Raw genomic sequence first — 21,144 nt, 5'->3', positions numbered from 1 at the left:
ATAGTGGCATATCCACCATTATATTGTAGGATGTTTTTAATGTTTCATGAGCGTGATCATTGCTAATGATTTACTTGAGTGATAACAGTTGATCAACTGTGTAAACAACAGTGACAGTGATGGAAATGAGTCTGGGACATTGTAGTTCTACCGTCAAGTAAATCTGACATGTATACTCTATATATACTAATATATATGAATTTTGTTAATAAACAAAACAAATTTTACATTATAAATTAGTTGCTGTTCACATTAGCTTCACAATTATAGTCTTTTCTTGTAACTATAGTAGATAAACTAATTAAGAATATGTATTTATATCACACATATGATTAGAAGCAACCAAAGCAATAATTTTTCGGTAGGTCCTTGCAACCTTCTACTCTGAAGACATAATTTGTACTTGGTGCACGGTATGGGTCTATAAACTACTGCAGGTCACACCCTGTGAACGGGTTTGGTTTCCTTAAAATCCAACTTCACTTTTAGGGCAAAGGGTTGACTTCAGTACCTTACAGAAATCAATGGATAGGACTCCCTCCAAACAAAAGGATCAATAAATTATGTCCTAGAGTATAAGGTGTGTTTTCCTCTCATAACAACTTAGTATACACCTGTCATCACATATAGAAAAAATAAATAATTATCTGCATTCCACAGTTGCAGACAACAGACTCATGGCAGGGCCTGTCGCAAACAGTGATGAAGGTTTTTTGTGGTGTGTGTCCCAGAGAACACACAGCTTTAGGTATCAACAAATCAGTGTGAGAGGAAATAACAGAAAATCAGCCAGTAGGCAGCAAGTTTGACGTGAGGCCCATTGAGTTTTTTACCTTCTTTTTGCTGCAGTAGATTTGCCATTTCTTCTCTGCGGGCAGGGCAAACATGGCTTCTCTGTGTTTCTCTGTAAGATCGAGCTCGTCCTGCAAAATGGAAAGAAACAGCAAAAAAGGTTAAAAAAAAACAAGTATTCACAATCCTTTGCTAATGGCTGAATGGACAAGAGAGTGTTCACTATTTAAAAATAAAGCATTGCTCTCAAAACATACTTCACAAAGTACAGCAAGCTTCACAAGTTATCAAACCATTGTGCTGCAAATTTAGAAATATCTACATGAATCAACTTTCTTAAATAAACAAAAAACAAAAGCATGTGCCAGGAGTAGCTGAACCAAAGCTCTGTTTGAGATCGGTTTATGCTAAAAGTCTCGGTGATCAATGGGCTAGCTCTCATTGTAAATTCAATATAACTCTGAATCAAGTCAGATTTCCTGCAGCCTTTAGACATGTGAGTAATGGAGGGGGAAAGAGAAGGCGTGGTCTGCCGACTCGACATGTGGTAACAAACATCTGGAAACAACATGCATCTCTATGCACAACAGATATTTCACCGAGGCATACAACGGGTGCCATTGGGAGGTATTTAACTTAATGCCTGAGAGAATCCGGACAACTGAAGCAAGTTTTAATTGGAGTCACCGCCGGTTAAGTTTGAGTCCACATTGGTCCCATCTTAACACAGTTACAGCCTAAATGAGCTTCATGTGAAAGATGGTGAAGGTTACGTTGAAGTCCGACAGTGGTGTGAACACTTGTCTAAACACGTGTTTATCTATTACGCAACAGATGGAGATTAAGTTAATGTTGTTGTTTACATTGTTTAAGTGTTTTATGGTAACTACTCATCATGGGAATTGTCATTGGAGATGGTCTTTGCTAAAGCCATCAACCCCTGAGAAATCAATATGTGCAATGATCAAATTTCCTTAAAACGGTTGTGTGGGCTATTGATTAATTCTGTGAGTTACGCCCAGATACTTATTCATGAGCACATAATGTGGAAAAGCCCATTGATTAGTCTGAACATTTTATCGTTTCATAAGATAATAATGAGCAGCTATAATTTGCAAAAAAATAAATAAAACATTTGTTGTTTTTGAGCAACTCTGTCTCCCTTAACCTTGACTTATAGGTTTTTGGAAAACTGTTCCAGTGAGGCTCAAGTTCAAAGGTCGGGTTTATTTGATCGTAACAGAGCAGATGGCCACAACTCTTTCCATAACGTGAGTCCTTTTTCCAGCAAACCTGTTCCAATTAAACACGCACATGGTGGCTCATGCTGGGTGAAAAGAAAAAGCACGTGGCTGTTTTCTTTTGGTAAACAGAGCAACTGAAAGCCTCCTTGTTGTCAAACTCAACTTACTCAATTATGTCCATAAAGGGACATAGACAAAAACAAGCAATTAGCGGATGGAGGAGGCAGAGACATTAAGAGCTCCTGAATGAGTTCTATTGATGTGCAAAAATGTCATGCTTAGATTACTGTGGCAACCATGGGAGAGGAAAAATGGGGCCAGAGGAGACGGGAGGCCACAACAAATTAGAAGTGACAATAAGACAGAAAGAATAGCAGCCTGGCCCCGTTGCTCACAATGTAAAGTAAAGAGGGAGGAAGTGACAGGTCATTTGTGGATGTCTTGGAATGGAACAGGGTGAACAATCGACTAGATCATATTTAAAAAAAAAACCATCTTCAGAGTTTGAGTGTGAAATATAGCCTGTTATTGTTAAATATACATATTTCAGTTCTCTTGTTAATTCAGGAAAAAAATATTTGTTTTGTTTGTAAGTTTGTTAAGGCCACACATAAAGAGCATACACATTTATAAAAAAACAAGTGGAATATAATTAGTCTTTATTGGAATAGTGCGCTCTTTTGCACCAATCACAGTTATTGCACTAAAACGAAGATGTTACGGTGTATGTGGGATTAACTGAAATTAAACTATATTGACCATAATGAGAGAACAATGTGACACAGCGCGAACATCTGACACTGTGTGACCATTGTATGAGTTTCTAATAGTTTTTTGTACAACAGTGGAGCTCTGTGGCTCAAAGTCCTCTTAGTACAACCAATTCACTGTTGGTTTAGATTGTTTAGAACTTGACCAAATTCTTCAAATCGAGGTCAAAGCATATTCAGTAAAACAAGAATTAGACGCTGCTTTCATTGGTTATCTTACCACTAACTCGGAGAACATGCCGTCCAGCTCATCGTAGCTTGGCATCGGCAGGGCCGGCTCCATGGCCTGCAGGGCAAAGTCCTCCCGCAGCCTGTAAGTGATCTCCGGGTGATCACTGCTGTTGAAGCAGCAGAAGATGAAGGAGAGACCGCCGCGCCCACCGCCACCGCGCTTCCGGGGAGCCATGGCTGTCCGATGCTTCCACCTGGTTAGGCAGGGAGGGTGGGAGGCTCCCTCAGGCCCTCTTTACAGCCTCCTCCACCTCAGAGTTCGGCCTCCGTCAGAGAGTACTATGGACACAGTGAAGGGACACGATTAGTTTGCGACACAACACAAAGACAAATCGAGTAGAGTCTTCACCACTTAAGTTTCGGATTTTAAACTGGCATTCACAAAAAAAAAATCAAGACGAAGATTTTTCCCAGATAAACAATAGAAGATAATAAGTTTCATAAATAAGAAAAATACATTTGAATGGTACTAAATACAAAGACTATTACATCTGTTCTCTTAAGCAGCTTCATTTTCAGCAGCTGAACGACACAAAACCTATCAAGGCTACGAGGTTTGCATCATGGGAGGGCAAGCATTGAGAGATTTAATTACATCGTTAACACAATAGTGTCCCGTGAGAGTGTGGCGTTTGAAATGGAGACCGTAATTTGCCGGGATTAGAGTATTCAGAGGTTTTGTCTCCCCTTGCTTCCCATTCAGCGTAAACTTTCCTCTGAAGACCTAACAAGTGATGATTAGAGGGGGGGTGTTTACAAAGGCTGCAGTGAGATGTGAGTCTGGCCTTTTGTTGTTCGGGAGACTGGCTTGGTCATCGTGGGTAGAAAACAGACCTTCTTATAAACCAAGAGGTGGTGTGTAAGGAAGCCCGCGAGTTGTGAAATGGTATTTACAACATTTGGAGTCCATGTCAGACTGATAGGCATAACCAGACTCATCCCTCCTCATTATCAAATTTAATAGACACAATCACACATTTGGTTTGCTCTGTAGCAGCTGTGATTTTTCTAGTAGCGTAAAAAATGTGTGCAATCTTGTTGCACCTTGTCAACCCTGCCTCCATATCACAGATCAAAAAACACAGCTGTCATAAATGACCAGCATTGCTGAGGAGGGTTGAGTACATTACGGAAAGTTTTGTCCTGCCAGTTGGAGATTCAATGAGCGATGACAACATCGCCATTTATGTAGGTTTACCAAATGCTTAAGGGCAAGTTTTGGGTTGTTTTTATCCTTGATGGGTGGGGCTCTTAGGGATGGTAATGTCAGTGTGTTGCTCGCTCCACAACTTTGGTTCAGATTTAATACCTCAACATCTACAGTACATGAATTGCCGTAAATTGGTTGTACAGACATTCATGGTCCCGGTTGATCCTCTGGCTTCATGTAGTTTATCATCTATCCAGTGTTTTTCTGAGTGACAACATCTTGACAGCCATTGGTTGGGTTGTCATGAGCTTAAGTAGCTACTTTCATGTTTATTTAGAAAGATTTGTAATAACTTTGGTGACCTTTAATTCTTAATTTATTCAATATATATGAAATTCCTATCAGCCCATTAGTGCTAATTAGCAAATTTTAGTATGGTAACATGGTAAACTAGTGTGAGTGAGTATATTATCGTGCTGGTTTTACGGGGCCCTGGTCAACTCTTGAGAGGATATTTTATATGTGTAACATTTTGTCCTTTGGTTACATCAAAATATAAACATTAACACCGACAGCTTGGTTTACTGCCAAAGCTAAAAACCTGAGACACAAGATTTTGAGACAACACAATCCTACAACATCACTACAATGGAAAACAAAAGCAGGTCTGATTTGTAACAAAATACTTATTCACAAAAACATACTGTGTTAAGAGAGAAGACAGCTGCAGTGTGTGTGTTATCCGATCTGCTGGCTTGACTCCACTGAGGAATAATGGACAAGATAATAAGTGCAAAAGACTCTTCTCTGCTCGTGAGGCAAATTAAGATGTGGTGTTCAGATTATCCACGAGGACACTGTTGTCAGCATGTCACAAAAACAGCTCAACAGTCTCCCTGCTCCCCGCCGTGACCAGCGGTGCGATGCCAAGCATCATAAACCACAGAGGCTGTGCTGACCTGCAAGAATTTCTTTTCTTGGTGGCAGAACATAACCACATTCACTTGACCTTTACAGATGATTTCCTATAAGTCTGAGGCTTCACCCAGAAATAATGCATCATATGCAACACCATGCATTTCTAAATTCAACCTGGTCCGGTCACGTCCCTCATCTTCACTATGTTCTTCCAAAAGGGAAAATGAGGACATTTCCTATGGCTAACTTTGACTAAATAGAGTCAAGCCATAAAAAGTAAATTTTGTGGTGGACCTAAATAAACCCTGATGCCATCACTGTCCTATTTTAGTATTTTTCTTTGGTTCATCTGTGTTCCCTCTATCCAGCAACTGTACTTTTCAAACGTGGAACTGTTTCGGCAAATACTTAAAACCACCACAAGATCTAGAAATACCAACTCATTCATATCATTTAGTTTTTTCATCCCAAGAGGTTCTTTGATCCTTGTCCAACACAGACCTCCTTTAATATGTAAATGCTAACAAAGTCAAAAGAAGAACACGTTAAGAAGCAAAACCCAAAGATGAGTTACCATTCGGTTCCAAGGTAAATTGTGATGATTAATTGTTGTAATGACCATTTGATCAGACACATTACACATCAGGCACAAATCCAAATTACAACTGCTGTCTCTTGGTGGCTAACAAACTAGTACAGTGTTCGGGCAAATTGTCAAACGAAACTAACAATAGCCACATTTATGTCATTAGTAGAACAATCATTCTTTTCTATATAAATAGAGCAAATGTACAAATATATACAAAGTCCAGTGAATGAAAAATCTTAGAGTCTACTACAAAGACAAGGTGGCTGTGGCAAAATTGCCGAACGGGGGATAAAATACACAGCAGCTCACTGTAGAAACACACACACAGTGTATTTATTTTGACACATCCTTGACTTTTCCAAATAGACTACCAGAGGCCTCAGCAGCAGCCGTTTGGCTGCATGCTCCCCATCTATTCCAGTATGAAGGGGAGAAGCAAGTCAAAGCCCTCTTTGACCATATTAGTCCACAAAGCTGCCCATCTTTTCCATTAGCTAAAAGCGAGCTGTAAACTTTGTTTAAACCGCTGATCCAGAGCGGGACAGTGTTGGTCCTCATCCAGCGACAGGAGCCTGGATGTGGCACAGCTCGTCCACGTGGGGAGGCTAACAAGGCGCAAACCACGGGGCAAAGAGACGGGGAGGGTTTTAGGTCTGAACATGCAGCAGGATCATTTCAATGTGAGGACTTTGTGTTAGCGCTGTAATTGTTAACCTGTGAGACCTGAGTCCTCCGACAACAACCCCACCGGGGCTCATCTGTCAGGCGGTCAAGGTTGCAAACACAACAGGGGCTTGTTGGGACAAGAGGACATTCCTATCATAGTCAGGTGAGCCTTGTGACCCTGAACAACAGCCATACAAGATCACCTTCCGCATTCACCTGCTCTAACTACAAGGGAACACAGATTACATTGAATTGCAGTACAACTCAATCTAAAACCGAGCCTTATCTGTCTGACCAGTAAAAGTCGGCAGAATTTGTGGTTATTTTCCAGGAATACTCTTTGTATCAGGCATGTTCGAAATGTTGACAGTCTGCAACAGCTGCATTTTCCGTATAATCCAGAAGAATGATGTTTATACCAACATAAATCCCCTCTTGGACTGCAGTGGAGAAACATTGTGACTTTCGCAGGCTGCTGTTTACAGTACAATGCAGACACTTTTTTGTACTTCTTAATTCATACACATCCGAACATTAAACCCGCCCACCCATATTCACACAAACACTTCTCTCTTTGTCTGAAGGACATTTCTATCGCTGGATGGCCTTGTTGTTTTCTTGACCATGTGGTTTGGCGGGTGACCTGGCGTGAGTCCAGACTGTAAAAAGAATCCCAGTGTTTGTAAAGTGAGTGTGAGGCTGTGTGTGGTGCCTGGCCTGAGACCGCTCCTATAAGACCTGCAAGAACTGTCAGGTCGGCGGGAGAAAAGGCAGAAGTGGAGAGGAGTATCTTAAGCTAAACACCGGGAGACGCTCACGTTACTTAACATGTGCGAAGAGTTGTATAGAGCGAGAGAGTAACAATCGAAAGATGAGCGGACAGTTTTCATTTTGTAGACCTCTTCTAAGCTTTGCCAAGATCTCTTCTTGTTTTCTTTCATTTTGTTTGATCAGTTTTATCTCCTTTCAATTCTCAATCTCTTCTTCCCTTTTCACATTGTTCACCATAGACAGTAACATGAGGGATTGAAATAATGTGAGCAAAATTTATAAGTAATAAATACTTGGAAATGTGTGAAAAGGGGAACAGTTTGAAATCAAACTAATCATTTAATCCCCAAAGAAAAACAGCTATTCTTAAAAACCACATCCACATAAATACATATCATGTCACTATGTCCTCTCTCCTAAATAGGTAGCTTTGTGTTTAATCGATAAATAATAACAGGTCAACGTCGAGCTGATGCTAATAACCCGACATGTGCCTGACTTGGAGCAGGAACTCAATCTTGGAGAGAGAACACAGTGGACAGTAGAGTATTGAAAACAGATGTGTGAAATACCTTCTTCTGCACCAGCTGGTATCCCTCAGCAGTTTCTGGCTCTGAGATGCACTTTTCATATTTTGAAATCTCAAGCTACTAATGGCCTTTATTAGCGGCCGTAGTCGGGGGCTGGTTTGGCCGAGACACAGCCGAACACTCCTGCCATGTGTCTAATTGAGCAGAGAAGCACTAAAGGGAACCTTGAATGATAATGTGGTTATGAAGACACTGTTCTGTCCGACCCTGACCCCTGTATGAAAGGAGAAATTTTAATTTCTCTTAGAAAATCGAATCAATAAAGTTTTTATGGTACCGTTATTATCATCCTTGCAGCACATAATTTTTTCTAAACTAGGATGGCAGATTTATCAACAGCTTAATGAAACTCCAATCAATTTATGAGATGTTTATCGTTGAACTATGATGAAGGAAAAAAACATTGTAACCACTGTAACCTGACTGCTTGGGTGCTTAGCATATAGCTGCAACTGTGTTATAGGCGGAGCAGAAAGGCATTTGGTGCAATGAAGTTTAATCTTCTTTTCTGATTTAGGATTTGGGATGGATCAGACTTGCAATTTGATAAACTGCCATCACAGTATTTTCAATTCAAAGCATCTCCACACCGTTCATACAATTCCACTGCCACTATTCTTATACTGACCCAAAAAAAACCAAAATAAAGCATTTAGCACAAAAAAGGTGCTTATATTGAAGCCACAGTTCATGGTTCGGGGATTGCAGTGTGCTTCACTCAAGAGGCTTAGGGACTTTTTGGAATCCCCCCTGACAGTTGGGCACTGCACTTGGTAATTTATTTTGGATCAATTTGGACAGCTGCAAACAAAAGGCTCAGGAGTCACACAGTGAAGCCTATTGGTAGTCGCTCCATCAAAACATGCAGCCTGAGCCTGGGCCTGGGCTGACTAGCTGAAAATCAATCAGCAAACCAGTATTTGCTTGCTCAACTTATGAAACGCAACCTGTTTTGACTTGAGAGCAGAATTTGTTCACCACCACAAAATCTCAATTTCGCAATGCAGCTGTAGTCCGTCAATTAGTTAGGTCTCTCCCAAGAAAGAAAAACCTAAATCTCTACACTCATGCATCTGGTCACAGTGGACATTAACAACTGTTAACTGACAGTGAACAGATCTATCAATGACAAAAAACTGTTAGCTCCCTGGCAGTTGTTTTCATGTTAAATATGGAATATATCTCAAATTGTCTAATTTTCTCTGGTTTAGCTGTGGTACAAATGGCACAGTGGCGCCTAATTGTCTCTGCACAGCTGGATAACATGCAAAGACCTTGTTCTGCCAATTACTTAATGGCACCCCGAAGTACACAATGAGTAGATGCACGCAGACTTGGACACATCAGAAAACAAGTGGGCCATGATGGAAATGCTGACTGGCAGGTTAAGAGGGGATTAAGATCAATCACTTCTCAGCTGCGGCCAGTCGGACAACTGAGAGCCATCAAAACTGACCTGAGTGTGACAGCGGCGGCACAGTAGCAGTGCTGTTTGACTTGGACGCGTTTGTGCTCGGGTGCATTTACATCACGGGATTGTGTGTCAAGATATGACAAAGGCATTGCCTCTGGAGCATTACTGCCACATGGTTGAGAGAGTCGTGCTAAAGAGGCTCTCAGATTACAGGATTAACACACAGAGGCGCGGAGAAATGGATTACAGCAAAGAGACAGTGAAAGGAAGCATTTATTACACCAATATTTTAAAAACAAAAATGTGAACTACTTCATCAAGTCCAAAGTTACTCTGTAGTATTTTAGTAATTAGTCCAGTTAATCCAGACAAAAAAAACATGTCAATGGGCTGTGGAAAATGTTGATAGGCCTTTTTGTCACACTTTACAGACAAAACATTTAATCAAATAAAACACCTTTTCCACTGGTCAAAACCCACTGATACCCACTAACAACTGGCTCTTGTCTGCAATGGGAATGAATACAATACCGGGTTAAAAGACACAGGTTTTTATCGGATTTGGCTCCTACTGGCAGTGATGGAAACATCTTTATATATTTAACTTTATATTAGCATTCTAGGCACTGACGCTGCACCTTTTCCAAAGCAACGTTATGACACCGTTAGAACTTCTGGACGTTAATGCGTAAATAGTTTGTGTACTGTGTTTTTTATATCTTGGGAACAACGTGCAACAGAGTTTTTTTTTCTTTGGAAAGAAGTCAATTGGATTTTTCAGTGTGTTTACCAGAATTTAAAAAACTTGCATATACCTGCTAATTTTGGTGTAAAATGGTTATTAGGGGAAGAATAACATACTATAACCAAACCCTTCATTACATAATGACAACAGTAACATTCGACATTACCTTTAACAGTACACAACAAGCCTAAATACTACTGTGTGCTCAGTTTCCAACACACAAGTATCTGCTGTAGCTAAAAACAGGGAGCTCCATTAGCCATGTCACAAAGAGGTAATCTAATCGTTGTCCTCGTGGTCTTCACACACCTAACATCCTAACAGTATCATGGTCACAGGATGTGACAACTGATGAATTCAAGAACAGCCTCCGTATCTCACACCTTCCACTGTCAATGTGAATAATCTGGTCAAAAATGAACATTAAACAGGAAAAGATAGAAAAGATGAATGCAGGGATAGAAGATGACAAACATGTCTGTGTTCATGTGTCATGCGATACCGACTGTTCTATCAGTAGATTCTGTGATAATCTCAACTGGCGACATGTTTTGTCTGGGAGGCCGCAGCATTATTGCAAGAACAATGGGTTGTGCAAATGCAGTGCTGGTAGAAAGATGTTTGCGGGCAAAGTTGTTGTGTTGCTGGGGAAAGATTCAATCACTGGTGAATCTAATTTGCGGTACCTACTAGGATTTTACAAGAATTTTTTTCTCTTAAAGGATGCCACAATGATTCAAATGCCTGGAAATTGTCCACTTAAAGACAGGCTCAACATGTTTATTTTGACTCTAACGAGTTGTGTATTAGAGTTGAAAAGTTTTGCACAGAGCTAGAAAGTACAGAAACGGGTATAATTCCAAGTTGTGTAAGTGAGAACACTAAATGTTATGTCAAAAACATCGAAACTGTTCCATGCCGTAAAAAATAAGTGGTATATCCCTTTAATTCTTACATGAATGAACAATAGCACAAAGCAAAAAAATGTCCATTTGGGAGTAGGGAGTGTGCGGCTGAAATGTAGGGAGGACAGAGATTAAGAAGCAGGTTAAAGGGCTGTTGCTCTTTCCACGGGCAGGTTGTCAAACTCGTTCTGCAGATAGACTCTCCAACCCCCCACTCTTTACATGTTAGCATTCTTCCTCGGGTCAACCCTTCAAGTGGAGGTTAGACTTAGGGCAAAAAAAGAAACAACTCAAACATGAGACAAAATTCTTGCCAGGGTTTATTGGCTAAATTCAAATAAAAACAGAAGAAAAAAAAGGTTTAGTTTAACGATAGCACATTAAACATTAGTAGCCATTATCATGCGATTTCCTAATTATGAGGTTTAACACAGCATAGATGTTAAAATCTTAAACTACTTGCTTGTTTCACAACAGGCCCTTGATTTTTAGGATCTTTTCATGAAGGTGAAGAGAGAGGGGGGGGTACTTCTGTGGAAACCAGAGGGCCAAGCTGGAGCCCATGAAAGAGACCAAGCCACTCAGTGGTGCAGATGTGAGCACTGTAAGCCCACGCCCACAGACCCACAGAGCTACTGCAGCCACGAACGTGGGAGTTTGTTACAACACAAGTTCAGGACCTCTCTGAATCGGAGGATGCCAGCACCATAAGTTTTTTGCTTTCACTACATTGTATTGCATAATGACTGATTGTTGGAAAACCAATTTTTTGTAGCTTATTACCGTATCATAATTGTGTTGGCTGTTTACACAGCCAAACTAAGCTTGAATCATAATAACACACAGCCACTGTTTGTCTGTGTTAGAAGCAACATTTGATGATGTAGCATATGCAAATTAACTTGTTTCTGACAGGTCAGGACAATATCACCATGATAGGTATTGAAATGCAAGAGTACACCTGATTTCCATATATATTTAAAAGGCATATTGTGGAAGTACAATTATACCTCTTTCACACCAAAATTACCGTGTAGACCCGGGTTTTTTAAACAAGGGTCGACCCGCGTTTAATCGGCAATTGGCCCCTTTCACAGTGCGAGCAGACCAGGTTCTGATGGTCGTGTAGTGACAGGTGGCGGCCATAGATGGCGGTAGAGAGCGGTGCGCCGTAAAACTAAGAAGAAGAACAGTGTAGTAAACAACAGAAAGCATGGTAGCCAGTGAGCCGGTGGTCAACGTTACTTTATATCTTATACTTGTCACTGTCACTCTGTCAAAGTTTACAAACTCAGCACAGTGTTACGAGCCGAGTCTGGCTCTTTAAGCAGGGGGCACTATGGGGTTTGAAGTGTGTGTGTACGAGAGAAGAAGACGCTTGGCTCTGCGCGCTGTGGTTGTGTACGTAGCTGCAGCCACAAGGAGAACAGGCTCTGCACATCATCCATGTTACCAATTGTTTATGGCCACTGTGTAATGAGAGACCGCCTGATGAGGCCGTGTGTGTCTGCCGAAGGGTTGAAATAAAGTGCACCGTTCTGAACCTCATCGATGATCTGGATTGTGTTAGTTGTTACCACCAACGAGCCAAAGCTAGGCTAGACGAGCTAGCTACGTGCGAGAGGTTTCTTTACTACAGCTGGTGAGGTACCAGCAGTTACCGACGGAGGAGTCGAGCCTTCGTTGCCTCCGTCATCGCGCAAATTAGCGGGTTCACCCGGATGTGACGTTCACATCAATGCCGATCGGAGGTGAAGACGATTATTACCCGGGTCTATGCAGGTCTATTGCAGAGTCATTTGACCCGGGGCTGAATGCCGATTTAACGTTTTCAGACTGCAGAAAACGTCGGGTGATAGCGGGTTTAAACAGATTTTTTGGCCAGTGTGAAAGGGGCTTTAGTACCAATGGAACAATCCTTACTATTTTACATTTCATAAATGGATATTTATGACATGTATTCTTTGATGGGAATAAAGCACATTATAGGATAAACAGTATATGCCTGTAAGGTTATAGGGAATTTATTTGCTCTTCGGTGTAATGCTCATCAGAAAAGTGAGCACTGCGAACATGGAGTGTTGGGGTCTATATTCCGTTCAACTAGCTACAGCTGTTATAGATAAATATCACTCAACAGAACTTGGTGTAATCTTAAAGGTGATCAGGACACTAACTTGTATGAAGGTTAGCATGAAAGTGAAGGTTAGCTCTCTGTGACCAAAACTGCTGCTCTGTGGACGGGGCGTAAAACAGCGAGTGTCGTAGGTGTGCTTATGGATAAGAATACAGAAGTTTAATGTTTGAGAAAATGTAGTACTGAAGGAAAAGACCCGTGACAGCAAGATAAAGCATTGAAAATATTCTGAAAATATAACATATATTCTATACTTTTTGCTGCTCAGCAGAACATGACTCAGCTTCTGTGCTGCTACTTCTGCCTGCTTCCTGGACTGAGCCGACATAAATCTCCTGCAGGTAACAAAACGACTATGGATACGTACCTCATGCAAACCGACTTCAAATAATCTGAACGATCCCTTCAGTTTGGTATTCTGATTTGTATTCACTATGTTCAGGAGGGTATGAGATCATCACAAGTTTATTATAATGAATCTCAACATATCCAGTGAGCAGATGCTGTATATTGTCATTAAGAGGTACATCAAGGAACTTCACTTTACAGATTACTGTAGTTTTAACTCACCAAGTCCACCAAAATGTTGAGAGCTCAAAAGTAATAAATAAATAAAAAATATCTTCATCAATATTATCAACATCCAGTTAAAATATATCAATATAACTGAATCCATTTTCAACATGATGGGGGTTGTCAATGAGGGCGCACTTTAGCTCTGACCGGGCAGCATGGATTGTCTGAAAGGTTGAACTGAGCTAAAGAATCAATAAGGCCTAAACTATTAGCAGAAAAGGGGAAGAGAGTCACCATCATCAAATTGTTGAGATCTAGGCTATGCCTGCACTTTTATTAACATTAGACATATAAGCTGTGGACTTTGAACGACTGAAAACATCACAAGGCATTAAGAGCCGTCATCATGGCAAAATTAGTCCCAAATGTATTTCTGAGCAGTAAAACAGGCAACCTCTCACATCGTCAATAAAGGGGTTTAGAGAGCGCTTTAATCTCCTTCCTGGATAACACCGAGCTGCAGTCTGTCCTTTAAAAATCCCTACCTCTTCCTCAGTTGCTATGGTAACCAGCATGGTGGGTAACTGGTGCAAGTTGGGTGGGTGTGTGATTTAATGTAAGCCCCTTCCACCGCACATTACCCTCCTTTTTAATCTGCTCTGGATGTTTATAGGGGAGAAAATAGGATTGTCTCTCTAATTCAGCGGACAAAAACAAATAACAAAGCCATTAAGGATTACAGGGTAAAATCACTCAGAGCCCGCATGAAATCCTGCAGAATTACAAAGACTAACCGTCTGTCCTTCGCAACGTCAGCCTGCATCGCATTTACATGCAATGTGGCGTATACATGGCCTCTGGAGAGAAGCTGAGGAAGTGAGAGTGGAACCTGAGTAGGATGGTCAGCGACAGGAAACGAGCGAGGAGAATGAACAGACCCCTCCGTGCTCAAGGTGACTTTCCTTTTCATTGACCCGATTATCTGCACTCCACCCCTCATCGTGGAAAAAAGTATGCCATCCTCTCTCTCTTTCTCACACACTCACTTGACACTGATAACGGGCTGCGTTCGCCAAACCACAGAGAGGAGCTGGTGGGAGGTAGCAGCCTCTGAGTGTGTGTGTGTGTGTGTGTGTGTCTGTGAACACATACTTCCACCAGCACCTCACCCTATCTCCAGACCAGCCTTGTCATTATGGGGCATTCCCCGCATACAGAGGACAACACTCTCACCACGAAAATCAGCCCCAGGGATCGGTCGGAGCGCCCTGTCATCCTCCCCTCCCCCCATGGTTACTACAGCAACACCAGTTTTCCACACCAACACCTCCTAATTAGACAGACATGACACAATCACCTACGTCTTGCTGAGAGGAATCCAGTATCCTGGGGAGTGATAAAGCAAACTACCAGCCGAAAATCCCCTCATACACACACACACACACACACACACAAATACACACACACACACACACACACACACACACACACACGCGCACACACACACACACACACACAGGACTGATATGATAGCCCCGGACTATCTACTGTCTAAACACACACACACATTCCGGTCAGCAGATAGCCGGCTCCTGCACTCCTTTTCCCCGCACTCATTTGATTACAGGGTAGAACAGGAAGATTCATTGAGTTCGTCTTACCCTGTCCAGGACTGCACTCGCCTCTGCTGTGCTCTGGGCATTCCCTTTATATCCTCATCTCACTGCCAGCTTTCTGCACTGTCGACAGAAAAGACGATGCTTGTACACAGCACGCAGCAGAGCATTTCCTGCGCAAGGTATGTTATCGACGCAGGTTCAAAGTGGTCTGTTGGAGCGGCTAATAAGCACCTACAATCCCAGAGGCTGTCAATATCAGCCAAGAGGAAAATCCCAGCTAGACAGAGGCTGTGTTTGTCTGATGGCAGGGGGGGGGCAAATTTGCCATACAGCATGAGCTCCTTGATCTTGCAAACAGTCAGCTGGCCGGCAAGTACTTCTCCTCAGCGTATCCTCACCCTCCCTAACCTCCTGCTCTCTCGCCTTTTCTCTGCAGAATGCCGTGGGGGCAGAGGGGACAGGCACAGATGTTACTGGCTCCAGACCACACCTCTTTTCAACACTCCCAGTCCTAATAGGATGCAACCGAGCCATGGCCACCGCCCAGCTCCCCCCCTCCCCCCAGCACTGGCTTTGAAAACTCGTGTAAAGGGTTTGTTTGGAGAGGGTTTGTTTGGAGAGCTGCAGGAGAGACATAAAGCGAAGGTATAAAACATGTAAGTGTGAATGTGTTAGAGGGGACAGAAGTGAGTGACAGTGAAAGTTGATCAGGGACACAGAAGAAATGAAGCAATACAGCATGTGAAATATTAATGTAGGTATGAACGCTACATCGAATCATGTCCCTCCTGGATACAATTAAGCGCAGAACAGAAAATCATCCTTACAATCTGGCAATGATGAGACTACTGACGAAACATCCAGAGGATTTTAATCTAAACAATCCCGGACACTCCCACATGATTTACAGCACGAGTCGCACTCCTGCACCTCAGCTAATTACTGACTCACAACATCCAGAATCTATAAACACTCCTACATTGCAACATAGGGGGGGATTTTGGATTGAATAAACACCAAAGTAATAACAATGTGAAGAAGGGAATTTGGTTTTCAATGGATGCTAGTCAAATTTGTATCTCATGAGGAAGAAATGCAAACAATGTCACAGCAACTGGGACTTTTGCTGCAAGGTTTTCACATGCAAATCAGTGATATAATAATATATCCTTTATTTCATGTGTTTTATAAAGTAACTTTAAGTGCAGAAGTGATAAAACAAATTCCCACTATATGATAACTTTTAAAAATGTGATTAATTTTGACAATAACAGAAAGTATATTCTTCTTTATCTCTTAAACACTATTTTGAAAATCCAAAAATGCAGCAATTATTTAGTCTTTACACCTTGTTTTGAGGACGGTGTAAATTATTTCATGCATTAATAATCTATGATGATTTCTATGACCAGATGCCACATTAATAGTGTACAGTCCCAAAACAAACACAGCAAAATGTTGCTATTGAAACACATGAATATATTTTCAAGGGGGACCTCACAGTGATCAGTTGGTTAGGTTTGTTACTGTTTTCTGTAAACTTTTTATATAATTAACACAGTAACAGCAAACGTGTTGTTTTGTGGCCAACAGCGATCAGTAGAGAGAAGTCCAGGAAGACTGTTGAGTCAACTGTGGGGTAATTTCTTAAGTCATATCATCCATAATAATTACCGTTTTTGTCCATCCAGGTTCATACAGGAGGTGAAAAAATACGACATGTTCTCATAAGAGAACAGAAGTCACCCGACTCATTCTGGTCCTACAGGTTTGCATGCAGGTGTTGCAAAAATAAGTGTCATCTATCCGTCACTCATTTCTTGTTCTTCAGAAGTGAGTCAGGTGTGACTGATGGTTGTTGCAGTGACAAGGCGTAATAGAGCTTTTGTTGTATATTTTGTTACTTGTCCAATCAGCGTGATAAGAAAATGTAGCCAAAGCAAAGCAGAGTATCACGTGGCCTGTAACTGAGACGGTAACCAAGACTATGGAATTATTCGATCCATGACTCCAAAAAGCCTCGCCGCCAAAAACGAAGGCACAAATCAGACCTAAAAGAGGAATTCAGACTTTTTCCTTTACAGTTGGGAAAAATATCTCAGATAGCCGTGTTTAGCATCAGAAAGGCTGCCTCTCTTCATTCCCTGGAAATCAAGCCCCATATAGTATACCGATCACCGACACTTCAAAAATCTTCCAACAGTTGCCATTTGGGGAAGCCATGTGCAGCTTTAAGATTTCTGGACCATTTCCAATCACATTATTACTAGCTGGGAAAGAACTTCATCTTGTGAGGCATTGCGACTTCCTTCTACATTTCCATATTAGATGCTGCACTGTAGCTTGATCCTAGAAACCGGGGCTTATGCGAGACAGTTTATCTCTGCAGGACTGGCGTTGCAGACATCAGAGGCGAGCCACGCCGGTGCAGTCATGAATGGATAACAGTGGAAGCCGTACAGTCCTGGATAGCTGCCTCTGAAAAGAATGTCATGCAGCTGGGAAAACAGACAGGTCCCATTCCCATGGAGGGGCTTCTGTTCTGGTGGGACGGACAATCCGTGACAATAGAAGCCAGGACAGTTGTTTTGGTGACCTCTAGGTCAACAGGTACATACAACAGAAAAATTGTGGGACAATGAAGATGGTTATATTTGTCATGGATTCGGTATATTATACACAGCATAAAATACTGATTGCCAACACTAAATCTTTGGAATAATATTCTTTTTTCCCCCAGAGCAAGTCACAGACTGTTCAGGGCGTTTACGGCAGGAGCAATCCGACAGTGACATTATATGGTACATGGAAACCTCCAAATGTTGAGGATTTGTGTTATTTGAAAATTTGAAAACTTCTTCTAAGCCTAGTGTTTGTGTGACCCTTTTCTCTCTTTACTGAACTTTTCTGTTAATTATTAAGCAAGTCAGGGCAGACAAAACTCAACTTGACCCTTATCTATATGGTTTTCAACAGACAATAATATTTTTCTGTTGCCTTTTATGCTTTTATGTCATGTACTGACCTAGGAAGTAGGCAGCTTTGCAAAAAATAACAAAAAATAATAATTAAAACAACATACAAAGCACGAAGCAACAAGGAATAACAAATATGAACTGAACCAAAATCATTGTCGAGCTTGAAAGTAATGCAGCTATTCTCTAAACAATACATTTCGGAGACCATGTTTCACAAGCAAGAGATATAATTAAAAGTTGAAAACTGCTGAAGCTTTGCAACACATCAACAGTGAAACCAGGAAACATGGGAGTCTGATTGGCTGCAGATTGTAGACTGAGAAGTTATGCTTTGATTGTTGACCGAGTTTCTCTGGTTGTATAGAAAAGAACTTGGTGAAATGTTTAACATTCTGTTTACAGTGTGAAACATTGGGTCAGTCAAAAGCCACACACACACACACACACACACACACACACACACACACACACACACACACACACACACACACACACACACACACACACACACACACACACACACACACACACACACACACACACACACACACACACACACACACACACACACACACACACACACACACACACTGGGGTAGAAAGAGTGTAAAGGAAATTAATTCTGAAAATCCTAAAATGAATGAGCCCAGTTCAAAGGGATTGTGAGAATGAACAGTAAGTTATGCTCCATGCCAAGGTTGAGCATACTCTCAGATGAAACTGACTGACAGCCGCTAAATAGGAAAACTGTTTCTCTGACTGCTGCGAAGGAATGTGTGAAGGGGGAACGTTATATTATGGCTTGTATCATGTGGTGGAAGCCAACAGGGCTACAACGTGCATATGTTTCAGTCTGGGTGGGGCTATATCCATAAATTCCTCCCGTGCGGCCCTTCCCTTGTTGGAGACCCTAATGATCACAAATTAAATTCCACGATAAATGAGGGTCCTATTGGTCTCTACCCACCCTGTGGAAAGCTTGTAATTACCCCCCTAGAATGAAAAGATCCATCCCAGAAGGGGCGCACGACTTTCTGCAGCCACTAATCTACAACACAGCTGAGCAACTAAACATGAAAAGTAAGTCTAAGTAAGGGTACGACACTGTCACTCTTCCACAGACACGTAAAGAGCCGGGGATTGAACCAGGAACCTTCTGATCACTAGACAACCCCTCTACTGAGTCATGCCGCACCATAACAAACTGAAAAACAAGGAAAATGTCCATGTTTTTTTGTTTTTTTAAACAGGATAAATGTGGTACGCTCAAGCAATTAACAGGAACAAATAACCAACAAGTTGGCTATGGGATCTTTTCAGTGTCATATGTCATGGCTCAAGTACCCACATGATGTTTTCTCACATGATCACACAGAATGAGGCACTTATTTCCTGTAGTCCAGTAAAAGTGGTAACATGATGAAACATGTGACTTTTTCAAGAGCTTAACAATTGTAGTAGCTTTGCTTCAATAGTGAGTTACTGTTGAATTGCTGTTTATAGACTGATGTTATGGGTCACAGAGTGAAAATCCATTCTTGTTTTTAACAAACAAATCTAATTGCAAGATCTACTCACTAGTCTTTTACAGAGTGTTCAACACTTCTCACTGTCTTCCTTCACCAAACTTTTGGAAACATACATTTTATTTTTCAATATAATATCTTTGCATGGTATCTTATTAAAAACAAGTCTGTTTTCAACTGTTGATCTGTCCTATAACTGCTGCCAAACTCACATTTACTGAATATGTGCAAAACCAAATTATCATCGAATCATGTAGACCTTGTATGATTGACATACAAATATATTATTCAGCATTTTTATGGACTACACAAGTAGGGTTCTTTTTAAATTGTAAATTTAAATCCACTTCTTTGACCCTCAAATTGTAAATCGACCTCTGTATTCACAGCTAAACTTTGGGCCACAAAAGATAAAAGTTCTTCCAGTAAGAAGTAGATAACACTACTGCAAAAAATGTTCTCAAGTGAGTGGTGCAGCTGCCGTGAACGTGCTTGTAACGGATCGACAGAAATTGAGGGTTAAAAGGCTGTGGCTTAACTTGCTGATCCCTCCAGATGTAGGCCAAGCTCACTGCACAGAGAGATCTGCTGTGAAGGTTTTTCACAAGAAACAAGATTGAGGAGGCATAGAGTTGCAGTAGAGGTAGCATATAAACAAACCAACAAACAAATCCAATAAAGTAAGATTAATCCAACATAATCCAATCAGTTTCCAGTCTGCTCTGACGGTGAAGACTGCTTCATACCACTGTGTGGGTATTAGCTAATGTCACACACGACTGCTCTGAGAATTAGTTCACCAGACTAAATCCATGAGAAAAGGTCCGGGGTCGCGGCCTTATCTTTGACCGCCAACATGGATGCGAGACTGGCTTGCGGCCAGCCGGACCCATGCCTGACATAGAGTCAAAGTCTAAGGTGAAGCCAAAGCCAACGTGCAGTACACGGCCATCTTGCATGGCTGGATGGCTGAGTTACAAGCTGCTTATCTCAAAGTGTGTCATAATCTCAGCAGGGGGGAAAAATAACCTAAGACCAGACGCAAAACAAAAATATAAATGATAAGAAAATCTGCTGAAAAGCTCAAACCGAGAGCTGGTCAGTGTAAACTGAAAACATGAGGCTAAAACAGAATCAGCAGCAAGGGGATGTTTTGGGACGTTAACAAGGACACCTGCTGTTTAACAGGATCAACCTGACAGCCTCTGCCCTGTGGCAGCCGAGGTATCAACTGTGCAAGGCAAACATCTGGGACACAAACAACATTATGTTCAGGGTAGCAGTAAGTTCAGCATGAAAACAATGATGCAGTCACCCACGTTCGCTTCCTGATTGGTTCTTATGAGTCACGACTCGGCTTTCAGTAGTGAAGTCAAAACGCAGTTCCACCTCGTCTTTGGTCCAAGAAAAGAAAGCTTCTCGTTAGTAGCATTTTCTGTAACTAAGTAACCATCTTGCTTCCTGTTTACACTGGTATGCACATGCTCAGTGTACGTGAATGGTCACCTGATATATGTTATGTTAGTATAGATGGGTATTAATACTAAAACGGAGCTAAAACGCTTGTGTGGACATAGAAAGTT

General features: G+C 41.5%; 1 protein-coding gene across 3 annotated transcripts in view; it reads right to left on the bottom strand.

Moving 5' to 3' along the window:
• Positions 1-21,144, bottom strand: part of LOC118290289 (disheveled-associated activator of morphogenesis 1) — a 46,748-nt gene that overhangs the window by 17,386 nt on the left and 8,218 nt on the right. For 2 of the 3 annotated variants that reach the window (XM_035617859.2, XM_047328641.1), the window contains exons 1-3: positions 15,100-15,494; positions 3,027-3,316; positions 834-923 (exon numbers count right to left, since the gene is read on the bottom strand). In XM_035617859.2, the coding sequence (XP_035473752.2) occupies positions 834-923; positions 3,027-3,212 (276 nt within the window). In that variant the 5' untranslated portion in view covers positions 3,213-3,316; positions 15,100-15,494. Of the gene's footprint in view, positions 1-833; positions 924-3,026; positions 3,317-15,099; positions 15,495-21,144 lie in introns of those variants that run through there. The other variant, XM_035617858.2, reaches the window with a different exon arrangement.

The sequence above is a fragment of the Scophthalmus maximus genome, chromosome 18 (assembly GCF_022379125.1).
Source record: "Scophthalmus maximus strain ysfricsl-2021 chromosome 18, ASM2237912v1, whole genome shotgun sequence".
Taxonomy (NCBI): domain Eukaryota; kingdom Metazoa; phylum Chordata; class Actinopteri; order Pleuronectiformes; family Scophthalmidae; genus Scophthalmus; species Scophthalmus maximus.
The sequence above is the reverse complement of the archived record's forward strand: the minus strand, read 5'-3'. Positions and strand labels throughout refer to the sequence as shown.